The 14,329-nt window shown below is 43.8% G+C and overlaps 1 protein-coding gene across 1 annotated transcript; it reads left to right on the forward strand.

Moving 5' to 3' along the window:
- Positions 1-3,341: 3,341 nt before the first annotated feature.
- SLC25A2 (solute carrier family 25 member 2) lies at positions 3,342-4,637 on the forward strand. The gene has a single exon (XM_008066359.2). The coding sequence runs from the start codon at positions 3,418-3,420 to the stop codon at positions 4,321-4,323; it is 906 nt and encodes a 301-aa protein (XP_008064550.1). The 5' UTR covers positions 3,342-3,417; the 3' UTR covers positions 4,324-4,637.
- Positions 4,638-14,329: the final 9,692 nt, after the last annotated feature.

Consider the following 14,329-nt stretch of genomic DNA (forward strand, 5'->3'; position numbering starts at 1 on the left):
TGCCTCCCAAAGTGCTGGAATTATAGGCTTGAGCCACCGCACCCGGCCCACAGTATAATTTTAAAACACATTCTTCAGATAGGAGTGCTTGAAGCTTCAAGTCTAATTTCTGAGATTACTAACTTTGTTTCTCAAAAATACATAAATGAGCAAAATGCAAAGGCATTTGATTATTTATCTTGCACCTCTTGTAGATCCAGTTTGTGTTTTTAAAAAATAAACAATGGGCCTGGCATGGTGGCACGAGCCTGTAGTCTCAGCACTTTGGGAGGTGGAGGTGAGAGGATCCCCTGAGCCCAGGAGGTTGAAGCTCCTGTGAATTGTGATTGGTAAGCTGTCATCAATGAGCTGTCATCGGTAAGCTGTGATCATGCCACTGCACTCCAGCCTGGGTTACAGAGTTAGACCTTGACTCAAAAAATAAAACAATGTACCAGGTGTAATGAATGAGCATTTAATCAATGGTCATTAAAATATTGAATGCACAGCTAGATAATTTGATAGGACTTCCATTATAAATATTAAAAATATACTTTCCCCCCTTACATAGGAAAAGCAACTTTTAAATATGGCATGAGGGATTTAAAAATCTTAAGAAAGTTTTCTAGTTTAAAATGGCAGTTTGAACTCACACATCTCTTTTCTCTATCAAAAAGCCTGCTAAAATAATACATAGGATTTAAAAAAATGTTAACCTCCAAGAACAAAGAGAACAGGAGATAAGACAACAATGAATGAAAGATGTCAACCCATTTTCGGAAGAACAAAATATAGAGAAATGAAAAATGAATTCACAGATCACAGAAGGTCACATGCCAAATGTCTGCAAGGGGTTATACCAAAGTGAGACAAGCCCACTCATTACAGAACATGTGAGAGGCAAGAAGGTGGGAAGGTGTAGGCCTAGAGACGTGAGATTCATTAAAGTCTGTGTTCAGAGTTATTGGGTGTCCGGGATCCCTATCCCACTCTATGAAGCCCGATAACTTTCAGCATCCCACAGAAGATGGAAAATTTACTTTCTGGATAAATTGAAACAAAGAAGGCCCAAAATAAGAGACAGTAGGCACAGATGAAGTCTGGGGTGTATAGCATCAGACAAAGAAGTTATGTAAAAGTCTATATATTTACTGTAGGAATGTCACCCATTTTCCCCGCTCTTGTTTCATTAAATCAGTGTCAAGGTATATAATCTGTAACTTACTCCTCCCCAGCCCCGCTCATATACACAGAATCAACATTGGAAGACTATTCTCTGAAGAAACCACGTGGGTGGTCCCAGATAAAATGACTGCAAATGCTGACATAAGCCATTCACCAAAGAAAGGTCAAGTTGCTATTTACTACAATGGAGACTATTGACAAACAATCCATACACAATTTGCTTTTCTCTGTCTCACTTTTAAATATTAATTGACAGCCAAGGATCAGAGAGGGAAAGTTTTCTCAATGAAAGAGAATACTGGCTGGGTGCAGTGGCTCTAGCCTGTAATCCCAGCACTTTGGGAGACCGAGGCAAGAGGATTGCTTGAGCTCAGGGGTTCGAGACCAGCCTGGGCAAGTTGATGAGATCTCATCTCTACAATAAATCAAAAAACAAGTCAGGCAAGGTAGCACACGTCTGTAGTTCCAGCTCCTTGGAAGGCTGAGGCAAAAGAATTGCCTGAGCCCAGCAGGTTGAGGCTGTGGTGGCTACGAGCATGCCACTGCACTCCAGCCTGGGTGACAGAGTGAGACGCCAACTAAAAAAAAAAAAAAAAGAATATTTTCAGCATACTTTATATCTCCACCAGATTTTGTTTGTACTACCCAAAGTCAGCTAGGACTTTGAATTTAAACTTGGAGAGAATTCTTTTCATTATAGTGATTATGAACATTTGGAAGGAAAAAGTGTTCTCTCAATAATATCGGAAACCGCACCATGCCTTGGAAGGTAGGCATGTTGTCATTTACATCCAGAACTTCTAACTTCTAGTGCATACAGCTGTGTGGGTCCTCGACAAAAACTTCAAAACTTAGCAAGAATAGATCCGGGAGTCACACAGTTCTTTTCTATCAAGCTCCTTTGCAATACAGTATAGACGTACTATCTGTTTCCCAAGTCAATTGTCAGATGCGTGTCCCATCTCAAGAAATGATGAGGACTCGCTTACCACCAGTTCCCAGGGTTGCAACCTCAGATCCTTGGAGATGCTGCCACGGACAGCATTTCTCCAGCTCTGCTGGGCTCAGAACCCCGACAGTTCCCCAACCCTCCAGAGACTGAGGTGCAGGAGCCGCTCGCAGAGGGTTTTCTTTTCTTTCTTTCTTTTCTTTTTCTTTTTTTTTTTTTGAGTCGGAGTCTCACTCTGCTGCCTAGGTTGGAGTGCAGTGGCACGCTCACCGCCACTGATCTGCTCAGGTGATCCTTTCGCCTCAGCCTTCCAAGTAGCTGAAACTACAGGTGCGCGCTAATTTTTTGATTTATTGTAGAGACAAGGTCTCTCCAAGTTGCCCAGGCTGGTCTCGAACCCCTGGCTCAGGTAATCCTCTTGCCTCCGCCTCCCAAAGTGCTGGGGGACTTACAGGCATGAGCCATTGCGCCCGCCCATTGCTGAAGGTTTTCTTTTTCTTTTCTTTTCTTTTTTTTTTTTGAGTCAGTCTCTCTCTGTCGCCTAGCCTAGACCTCCTGGGCTCGGGCGATCCTTCCGCTTCAGCCTTCCAAGTAGCTGGAACTACAGGCACGAGCCACCACGCCCAGCTAAATGTTTTAAATTTCTTGTAGAGACGCGGTCTAGCCATGTTGCCCAGGCTGGTCTCGAACCCGTGGGCTCCGACAATCCTCTCGCCTCCGCCTCCCAAAGTACTGGGATTACAGACGTGAGCCACCGCACCCGGCTTGCCGAGGGTTTTCTCATCAAAAGCAGTCACCAACTCTCATGTAGCAACCCCCAAATAGTTTGTCTTTTCTACCTTAAAGTACACTTTCTGTAGATTGACTCTGAATCCAGGCTCCGCAATCTCCTATTTCGTTTGGCTTGGCAAAAAACGTGGACTCTGGCGGAATCGGAAAGCCTTCCTTTCCGCGTCGGGTGAATAGCGACGCCTAGAGTCTCCGGCGTCGTTGCAAGGATTTATCGAATCGCTTTCAACCGCCGTTTTACCAGGCATTCGAGGTACTTCAGTCCGAGTCTCCCGCCCGCGGGCGCTGGCATAGCCAGACCCCGGCGCCAGAGCCCGCGGGCGCGCTCGTGAGCCGCGTGGGGGCGCGGCTGGGGGTTAGTTCAGTGCGCCGGGCGCGCGGGGCCAAGCGTGGGGTTAAGCGGCCTCCCCGCCGGGGAGAGAGACCTGTGAGCCGGCGGCGGGACGTGAGAACCCGGTCCTGCGCTCCGGAGAGTCAAGCTGCTTTCACTGAGACCAGCCGCCGAGGGAGCGAACATGAAGTCCAGTCCTGGCATCCAAGCCGCCATCGACCTCACGGCGGGGGCCGCAGGGGGCACAGCGTGTGTACTGACCGGGCAGCCCTTCGACACCATAAAAGTGAAGATGCAGACGTTCCCGAACCTGTACAAGGGCTTCACCGACTGCCTTCTGAAAACGTATACCCAAGTGGGCTTCCGGGGCTTCTACAAGGGGACCGGCCCTGCGCTGATGGCCTATGTCGCCGAGAACTCGGTACTCTTTATGTGCTACGGCTTCTGCCAACAGTTTGTCAGGAGAGTGGTTGGCTTGGACAAGCAGGCAAAGCTGAGTGATCTGCAGACTGCCACCGCCGGGTCCTTGGCGTCAGCGTTCGCCGCGCTGGCCCTCTGCCCCACTGAGCTTGTGAAGTGCCGGCTACAGGCCATGTATGAACTGGAGAGGTCAGGGAAGATAGCCAGAAGCCATAATACAATTTGGTCTGTCATGAAGGGTATTCTCAGACAGGATGGCCCTTCAGGCTTCTACCACGGTTTCTCGAGTACTCTCCTTCAAGAAGTACCGGGCTATTTCTTCTTCTTTGGTGGTTATGAATTGAGCCGATCTTTTTTTGCATCAGGGCGATCAAAAGATGAACTAGGCCCTGCCCATTTGATGTTAAGTGGTGGAGTTGCTGGAATTTGCCTCTGGCTTGTCGTGTTTCCAGTGGATTGTGTTAAATCCAGAATTCAGGTTCTTTCGATGTATGGAAAACAGACAGGATTTATTGGAACCCTTTTAAGTGTTGTGAGAAATGAAGGAATAGCAGCCTTATATTCTGGACTGAAAGCTACTATGATTCGAGCAATCCCCGCTAATGGGTCACTATTTGTGGCCTATGAATACAGCAGAAAGATGATGATGAGCCAGGTGGAGGCATACTGAAGTGTCCTGGTGGCCCTGGATCCGAGTACATGAGTTTGAGAACTAGAGTTCGTCGCAGGGTTCATGGAGTACAAGACCACATGGAATTATTTTTGACTTCGTGGGAATTTTGACTTTTCCTGCCCTAAATCTTAAACTTTATGGAAGGACCTCTATTTTACATCATATAATTTCTGCCCGTAATTGTTATTGAAATAGAAAAGTTGCTGCTCTTGCCTTTGGTGAGGTATACAGAGTGAGCTGGTTGGCTCCATGCACCTAATCGAAAAGGCTTAAGCAAAGTTCTAGCAGGGCCTTTGTGTAAACCTTTATGTGTACATACCATTTGGATGGCTGTTCATTGTGAGGGAAGCAGAGTCAGGGTCTATGTATAGTCTGAGATATCACCACCAAAAACCAGAGTTGACCATGTTTCATGAAGACAGGTATGAATTATTGCTTAGGATCTCTTTATTTTATTTTATTTTAATTTTTTTGAGTCGGAGTCTCACTACATCACCCAGGTTGGAGTCCAGTGGCACGCTCATGGCCACCCCGGCCTCGACCTGCTGGGCTCCAGCAATCCTTCCACCTCAGCCCTCCAAGTAGCCGAAACTACCGGCATGTGCTACCAAGGATCTCTTTTAAAGTCTGCTTAACATTTGCACTTCAAGTGGCTAAAGTTTTGAAAAGTGTTTGTGTGATGCTTGAAAGCCAAAATACCCATCTGTGTTTTCAGCAGAATATACCTGCTTACCGGTGTGACTTCCATGTTCTTGTGTTCAGATTTCAGAGTAGGCATCCTCAATTTTCTCAAGATGCTCTACCCTTAAAATAATGCTATTTATTTTCAAAGTGGAATTATATTCTGCATTCTGACTATATTGTTAGGTGTAGCCTAGAGTATCAGGCCTTTGGGAAACAACATGTCCTTCACCTGCACCAATCTCCCTTCTCCTCTCCCAAAAAGCTGGACTTTAGATTGAGGAGGGAGCTGTGTGGCTTTGCTTAGATGACACGTGTTGCTGATAACAGTTCTTACAAGCTTCTGGTCTCTGGGTCCTGCACTTGAGGACTAGAGTCCATTTGCGGGTTCACAGAGGAAAAGACCCACGCAGATTCCAGGGGGTTCTGTTGGCCCTTTTGGGGATTGTCCATTTATTTGGGGTCACTCACTGTCCTCTCTGCCTCCGTCAGTCAGAATCCCTTTCAGGAAACAGAAAATGCCAAAGCTAAGAGCAGCTTTTGTTACCTGTTTGGCAATAGAGTAACAGTACACCTGCATGAAGTTATCTCCTCTCAGGCAGAACTAGACAGAACTTAGTGCTTTCACTCCACAGTGAGTGATGTCAGAGCCATCCCATTCTTGAAGATACCTTAGGGTCCCTAACTCCTTGCCATGTGTTTATTGTGTTAGAGCCTTCTAAATTGGGTACTGGGCGTCAGTAAATTTTAACGATGACAGTGTATGGGATGTGACCAAGCAATGAAACATAAGGAAAGCAATTTTTAAAGACTATACCATATGTAAGTATATATATGCACTGACAGAACTCCAAAACAAAAAACAACCCCACACGCCAAAGCAAAACAAAACCCAAAACCCCCAAAGCATAGTTCATCTGATTCCCACAGACTTGGACGAAAGCTGCTGTCTTTGGCCATATGGGATAAAAGGGTCATTCTTGTCACCAGTAAAATGAGCTGCGTCATTCCATGCTGCCCCAAGACCAGCAGAGTCTAAGTAACAAATGTCCTTCGCAGCCTCTGAAGCTGAGAAACAGGCTACCATCTTAGTAATAGTCCATGCCATGTGTGTTTAACACTGTTGCCAGAATGTAAATTCTGTGGGAAACCTCCAGTTTCCTTAAACTTTTTGCTACCTCTGTGGTAACTCTAGCCTAAGTGCCAGAATCAAGAGGGTCTGGGAAATGAGATATTGACCAGTGAGGGCTGCTGCAGACATTTTGGGGGAGGGGTGCTTAGTGTCAGACCCAGTGTGCTTCGGAGCTATAACTAGTCTTCCATTTATTTGCTTTTACTTGGAAAGAAAACCATTTTTATACTTTACCTTTAAGTTGTTTATATGTTATATACTACCTACTTAAATGGTCAGTAGCTACTGAGTGGTGCTTCATCCAAGCAGGCCTATATTAAAGCAAAATAGAAAACGGAACTGGTTTTTAGCAGGAAGTGGACCATTTCAGAGTCCACAGTCTCCCTGTCTGGCACCCATGAGCTAGTCTAGGTTAACTCTGTTTTCAGATGACCTTCTTCTCACATGTCATTCATTAAAGGTTTAACTAAATACCTTCAATAGAAATAGTATGAAGCAAGTAAGAGTGAGGAATAGAAATCTAAGTGAGAACATTTTTTTTCTAATCTATTTGCTTAATTCATGCTTTAATCTTTGGGCACAATTTGTATCATTTCAGATCTCGAAACAAAAATATAGTAACTTGAAATATTGTGTTTAAAGAAATTTGAGGATTTTTTAATCATAAAATTATCTACATAAAAATATTTAACTCACACAGTTTACAGTGTACTGTATTGAACTCTGGATATTGAGACAGTAATGATATCTGGTTTCTGTCCTTAAGGATCTGATAATCTAGATGTTTGTTCTACAGTTAGAAGAGTGATATTGTGTGGAATAAAATTTAGAAGAAAAAAATTAGAATCCAAATTTTATATTCTGTGTGCGTACGTGTATTTGGTCATGGAATCTCTGAATTTAAGAAACGATCACCTTCCTTTAATTGAGTTTTTGTTTTGGTATTGTGACCCTTTGTATTTTTAAATTAGTCCCACGGTATTTGTTTCTAAAACAAATTTTTCAAATCAATTTTTCTGATGCCTAGTCTTAGTTTACATTTTACTTCACTTCCACATAGTATAATTTACCCCTAGGCTTTAAAGAAATATTTTCTGTTATCTATTACACCCTTTGGTTTATTGTCAGGGTCAGATTGTCTGCATCTTGCATTGCTGCAGTGATGTTGTAGTTAGAATTTAAGGCTGGGTGTGGTGGCTCACACCTATAATCCTAGCACTTTGGTAGGCCAAGTTGAGAAGATTGTGTGAGCCCACGGGTTCGAGACCAGCCTGGGCAACTTGGTGAGACCTCATCTCTACAATAAATCAAAAAATTAGCCGGGTGCGGTGATGCGTGCCTGTAGTTCCAGCTACTTGGAAGGCTGAGGCAGAAGGATCAACTGAGCCCAGTAGGTTGAGGCTGTGGTGGTTGTGAGTGTGCCACTGCCCTCCAGCCTGGGTGACAGAGTGAGATTCCGACTCAAAAAAAAAAACAAAGAGAAATTTATTCTCTGTCCTAGCTTTCACTGGGTACTAAGCTGTAATAGTTAAGCATATGTGATATCCCAGAAGGATCATATTTGCCAGTGGAGTATCAGCCTGTTCATTTCTTTATGATGTTGCTAGACTCTGAAGAAACATAAATTCTCTTTCTTCTGGCCCAGACCTGTAAGGAGTGATAATTATGTTCAGTAATTTTGCTGTAGGTGTAAAATAATTATTGGAGATTTTTTGCTGAAGGCCAGAAAGTATCTTTCTGTGCAGGATGTGCATTTCCAACTTGAGCAACTCCTGAGCTTTGAAATACCTGTTTTCAAAGTCTATAATTCTGTGATCCCTCTAATCTCTCCAGATCCATGTGGAATGGGCCAGAAGTCTTCTCTAAGAACCTTTTTTTTTTTTTTTTTTTGAGTTGGAGTCTCACTCTGTCGCCCAGGCTGGAGTGCAGTGGCATGCTCATAGCCACCGCAGCCTCGACCTGGTGGGCTCAGGTGATCCTTTTGCCTCAGCCTTCCAAGTAGCTGGAACTACAGGCGTGTACTACCATGCCTGGTTTATTTTTTTGATTTATTGTGAGACGAGATCTCACCAAGTTGCTCAGACTGGACTCGAACCCCTGAGCTCAGGAAATCCTCTCGCCTCGGCCTCCCAAAGTGCTGGGATTACAGGCTTGAGCTACTGCGCCCAGCCATGAGCCTTTTTAGAAAGCAGATTATTTCAGTGCTGGAATTATCTAGGTCTGTGGCCTGCCTTTGTGAGCTCCAAGTCCACTGTGGTCTCTGCGTTCTCCTAATGCCAGCACTTAAATACAGGCTCCTAGTCAATGACTTTTACAAGGTAGAGGACTATCTTCCTGTTTTCCAACCTCTTCAAGGCTGTTGGCAATCATCAGTGCTGATGCTATCTGTTCATTGCAAGAGGCTTAATGGCTTTTTTGAAACCGTTTCAGGCTGGCTTTTGTCTGCATGCTGAAAAGAAAAATTTCATAGTTGGGAAGTTGTTTTGTAGAAAACTGACGTCACTTAACAATCTTGCACATTCTCTCCTTCACAGGGAAGCCAGATAATTTTGTATATTTCTACTCCAGCCTGAAATAGAAATACTGGGTTCTCCTCAACAACCTGAACCCTGAGCAGACATTACTAAGGCACTTCTCCACATGTCTTCTATTTTTTTTTTTTTTAAGTGGGAGTCTCACTCTGTCTCCCAGTCGTCCAGGCTAGAGTGCAGTGGCATGCCGCTCCCGGCCACCATAGCCTCGACCTACTGGGCTTAAGTGATCCTTTTGCCTCAGCCTTCCAGGAACTACAGGACATGCCACCACGCCCAGCTAATTATTTATTTAGTTATTTATTGTAGAGACGAGGTTTTCACCATATTGCCCTGGCTGGTCTCGAACCCGCGGGCTCAGGCAGTCCTCTCGCCTCAGCCTCCCAAAGTGCTGAACCACTGCCTTCTGCTTCACATGTCTTCTTTAATCATTGATTTATAAATGGATCTTTCGTACATTCAGAGGAAATGTGCTTTTTGGTCTTTGGAGAAATGGCAGACTCTTCTCTAGCCAGCTCTCGCGGTTCCTGACTTAGGGTCTTGGCAATGTTGCCAACAAAAATGCCTTCTCCAGCTCCTCGATAACTCAGGTGCCCACTGAGTCATGAAGGGGCAGCTTGGCAGGGTTCACCTTCCATTCCAAATCTGGAATCTGCCAACACCTTTACAGTCTTCTGGGAGTATGCATTCTGGGATTTCAGTACACACTGGTCTTTATTTCTTTACACTCTGCCTCTGTTTTTATATTTGCCTCCCCTCTTTGGTTTGCCATTCTGGAATCAACGTTTTTGGCAAGAATACTATGTTGGTGATTCTGTTTTATATCCTGTCATATACACTTAAAAAAAAAGTTCTGTTAGACCTCAGGTTCATGGAATTGGATTATAGTAGACTCTCATCATTAGTCCATATATGACTTGCTTTATTTGCTAACTTACCTATCCAGTGTCAGATTTTAAATCTTCAATACATGGTTTCATATCCCTGGGTCTGACCCTTACTAGATGTGTGACATTATTCAAATTTCCTAACTCTCTGTGTATCATTTTCTTCAACAGTAAAATGAGCATTATTTTCTCATAGATTCATGTGAGGATTAAATGAGTTAATATATGCACAGTACTCAATGCAATGCCTGGTACTTAGTAAACTATGTACGTATTTCCTTTTATTGTTATTTCAGGGTTTTCATCTATGGTCCTTTGTCTTTTACCTGAAATAAATTCTTTCATTTACCTGAAATAATTTCCTAAAGTGGGTCTTCTAGGGATGAATACTTCATTTTTGTCTTAAATTGTATTTATTTCACTTTCATTCTTTTATTATTTATTTATTTTGAATAGGAGTCTCACTCTGTCACGTAGGCTGGAGTACAGTGGCACACTCATGGCAACCACAGCCTTGACCTGCTGGGCTTGAGTGATCCTTCTGCCTCAGCCTTCCAAGTAGCTGAAACCACAGGTGCATGCCATCACACCCGGCTAATTTTTCAAATTTATTGTAGAGATGAGGTCTGGCCAAGTTTCCCAGGCTTTCTCAAACCCCCGGACTCAGGCAATCCTCTCACCTCCGCCTCCCAAAGTACTGGAATTACAGGAATGAGCCACTGTGCCAGGCCATTCTTTTTCTTTCCTTTCTTTTTTTTTTTTTGAGTTGGAGTCTCACTCTGTCACCTAGGCTGGAGTGCAGTGGCACGCTTACGGCCACTGCAGCCTTGACCTGCTGGGCTCAGGTGATCCTTCTGCCTCAGCCTTCCAGTTGAGATACAGCCTTCCAGCAACTACGGATGTGTACCACCACGCCCAGCTAATTTTTTGATTTATTGTTGAGATGAAGTCTCACCAAGTTGCCCAGGCTGGTCTCAAACCCAAGGGCTCAGGGAATCCTCTCACCTTGACCTCCCAAAGTGCTGGAATTATAGGCGTGAGCACCCATGCCTGGTCATTCTTTTAAATTAAATTAATTTTTTCTAGTTTTGTATTTTCTTTTTTCTAGTGAGTATGAATATTTCAGGGTGTTGCTTAACTGTTTATGATTCTTTTTAAAAAATGAGTTCACTTTTCCCTCATTTCTTTTTTTATTGTGGTAAAATATATGTAACATAAAATTTGCCATTTTAATCACTTTTAAGTGTACAGTTTAGTGTCATTAATTGTTGTGCAACCATCACCACTACCGATTCCCCAAAATTTTCACTACTCCAACAGAAAATGGGTACCCATTAAGCAATAATTCCCCATTTCCCCCTTCCCCCACCCATCCCTGATAATGTCTAATCTGCTTTATGTCTTTTTGAATTTAGATATTTATAAGTGAAATCAGGCAATACTTATCCTTTTGTGTTTGTCTTATTTTACTTAGCATAATGTTTTCATTTTTACTAAAGTCCCATGATTTAGAAAATTATATAAAACACTTTCTCTGAGAAGTCTTATTCCCATCCCACCCACATTAGGAGGTGCAATCCTAGGTAACCAGGAGATTTGAGTGTGCAGTACTGAACTGGCTGTTATCAACTGCAACTGATTTCTTTCTTTTCTTTTCTTTTAGAGACAAGGTCTCACCAAGTTGCTCAGGCTGGTCTCGAACCTCTGGGCTCAGGCAATTCTTTCACCTCTGCCTCCCAAAGTGCTGGAATTACAGGCATGAACCACCACTCCTGGCCACAACGGATTTCTTAATCCCAGTTCTCCAAGAAGTTATATATACTGCATTTGAGGAGAGCTAGTTGAGGGAGTGGTGATGAAGTAAAACTTATTTTTTATCCCCATCTTCTGGTCAAAGTTTCAGCACATGGGCATTAACTACCTCACACTTCTGAATTCAGTGTGTATGTGTGGGTGCTGAGCAAGTTTCCATGGCATCCCGTTTAATTAGTTTCAACAAGAAAGTCTCTGAGTGAAAGCCAAATGATATGTGACATAGTCACTCTGTCACCCAGACTGGAGTGCAGTGGACGCTCCCGGCCACCGCAGCCTCGACCTGCTGGGCTCCGGTGTTCCTTCCGCCTCAGCCTTCCAAGTAGCTGGAACTACAGGCGCATGCTACCACGCCCGGCTAATTTTTTGATTTATTGTAGAGATGAGGTTTCGCCAAGTTGCCCAGGCAGGTCTTGAACCGCGGGCTCAGGCAATCCACTTACCTCAGCCTCCCAAAGTACGGGATTACAGGCTGAGTCACCGAGCCTGGCTAGAAACTTTTTTTTTTACTTGTGTGTTTCTCCACTGGTATGAGCAGTCCAACATGACCAGGTAGCTAGGTTCAGATTCAACTGAAACGCAGCAGAGCCTAAAGATTTTATGAATGGGAAGCAAAAATGTTGCAATCAGATCACTGGAAGCATTGATGGGAGGAGTTAATTCTATACCATCACCTGGTTCATGTATTCTAGCTACTTAGTACGGCTGTTGGCTCACCTCATATACTACATTTTAGAGACTAGCATCCCAACATTTTAGGGTGGTATCTGGAGCTAGTACTTTGGTAGAACTTTTAGTAGACCATGCCATAATTTACTGGTTGGTTCTTTTGGGGGGTGTGGTAAAGACATATATGGTAAAATTTGTGAATCTCTTGACCATGTATCCATTGTCCTCTCTCTCACTCTCTTTCTCTCTCTCTCGCTCTCTCTCTTTCTCTTTCTGTCTAATTATTTAATTTGTCACAAATAGACCTCTCAGCCTGACAGTGTTTTGCAGGTTACCATGTTGACAGATCAGACATTCTGTAAGTCTTTGAATGATATTGCTATTAGAGGCATTTTTTTTTTTTTTTTTGAGTTGGAGTCTCACTCTGTCGCCCAGACTGGAGTGCAGTGGCCGCTCCCGGCCACCGCAGCCTCGACTTGCTGGGCTCCGGCGATCCTTCCACCTCAGCCTTCCGAGTAGCCGGAATTACAGGCATGCGCTACCACGCCCGGCTGATTTTTTGATTTATTGTAGAGATGAGGTCTCGCTGCCCAGGCGGGTCTCGAACCCGTGGGCTCAGACAATCCACTCACCTCAGCCTCCCAAAGCCGCGGGATTACAGGCTGAGCCACGGAGCCCGGCTCAGAGGCATTTTAAAGAGAAAAAGAAAACCACTTTTTAGAGTAGCCTTCGATGCCAGTAAGGATGAATTAGTGTCCTATTCAGAGTGGGAGGAGTCTGATAAAGTCAACTTGCCATTAAGTAGCAGGTTGGTTTTCTCAATGAATGATAGTGAGGACTCAGCTTCCTTCTAGCATTCAGAAGCGGTAATAGTTAAGCCACGGTGAGGAGTTCATGCTGCTATGTCCATACAAAACCTCCATCTCCGCTCCTGTGGTTTTTCTGCTTACAGACTCTTTGGACCCCAGTAGTGGTTTGGCTGAGGAGCGAGACTCACTGGTATCACCAGGATAAGTCATCCATTTCACCTGGTTGTTGAAGGCCTCTTCTGTAGTTGAATTATTTTGTGAACATTAATGTGAGATGCAAAGATTGTTATGCTCCCCCCCCAATCCTAGTGTTTCCATATACTTCTTTCCCAGTTTTATCTCTAATATAATAATTTGTTTCTTCCAGGTGCTAAACTAACCAGCCAATTCCTTTGCCACTGCTCAGCTATCTATTTATAGTCATACTTCAGACCACTTCTCTTTCCATTAAAAGTGGATGGCCAACCGTACTGCTTATAGCTCTGCTTTCTTGAAAAATTTTCCTTTACTACTTACTGTCCTTTTGGAATCTCCCCCCACCTTGATTAGGCCTGTGATTTGGCAGTTAAACTTTTTTACTTGCAGTCACATATGTACCAACCACCTGTGACCTGGGACCAAGATCTTTTCTCCTCTGTCAGTTGATCATAGGAAATTTTTCAGTGAAATCATGGGTATGAATTGGGGGAAGCTTTGGTGCTGTAGAGGTAGGTGAAATGAGAGTCTAGCTCACTTGTTTGTGAAATTTCTTCTGAACCTGCTTGGAGCCGATCCTAAATTTACTATTTCTGTTATACAAAGGGTTTCTCCTATGTCTACCTTCTTCTTTTTTTTTAATCAGAGTCTCACTCTGTTGCTCAGATTGGTGTGCAGTGGCACATTCATGGCTACAGCCTTGACCTGCTGGGCTCAGGCAGTCCTTCCACCTCAGTCTTCCAAGTAACTAGAACTACAGGTATGTGCCATCACACCTGGCTAATTTTTTGATTTATTTTAGAGACAAGGTCTTGCCACGTTACCCAGGCTGGTCTTGAACCCTTGGTCTCAGTTAATCCTCTTGCCTCGGCCTCCCAAAGTCCTTGGATTACAGGCATGAACCACCGCACCGGGCTTCTTTACCTACCTAATCTTATTATTTAGTGGATATGATTGACCAAGTCATTGATAGTAGCTCTCATGGCATAATCATTTGGTGTCCCATAGTCATCCATCCAGTCTCTACTAGGGCTCAGGAGCATGACAGCATCTATTTATAAACACAGATAAGTTATCTATTATAGAAGGCATGCATTTATACCATAAGATTTGTCCTTTAATTTTCCCACTGTGCCTTCACAGAAACTCCACACAGCATCCTTATGCATCAGATACATCAGATGGCTGGTATCATAGGCTGGACCTACTGTATATCATCTTACTTCAGATCCTACTCAAACCTGGTAGCCTTTTGAGTTCCAAATATGTTGCCTGTAAAATCCAAAG

The sequence above is a fragment of the Carlito syrichta genome, unplaced genomic scaffold (genome assembly GCF_000164805.1).
Source record: "Carlito syrichta isolate Samal-C Ts95f unplaced genomic scaffold, Tarsius_syrichta-2.0.1 Scaffold308892, whole genome shotgun sequence".
In the NCBI taxonomy this organism is placed as follows: domain Eukaryota; kingdom Metazoa; phylum Chordata; class Mammalia; order Primates; family Tarsiidae; genus Carlito; species Carlito syrichta.

What these genes read in the sequence shown, in the direction of transcription:
- SLC25A2 (XM_008066359.2), top strand. Translation starts at nt 3,418, where the DNA reads ATGAAGTCCAGTCCTGGCATCCAAGCCGCCATCGACCTCACGGCGGGG.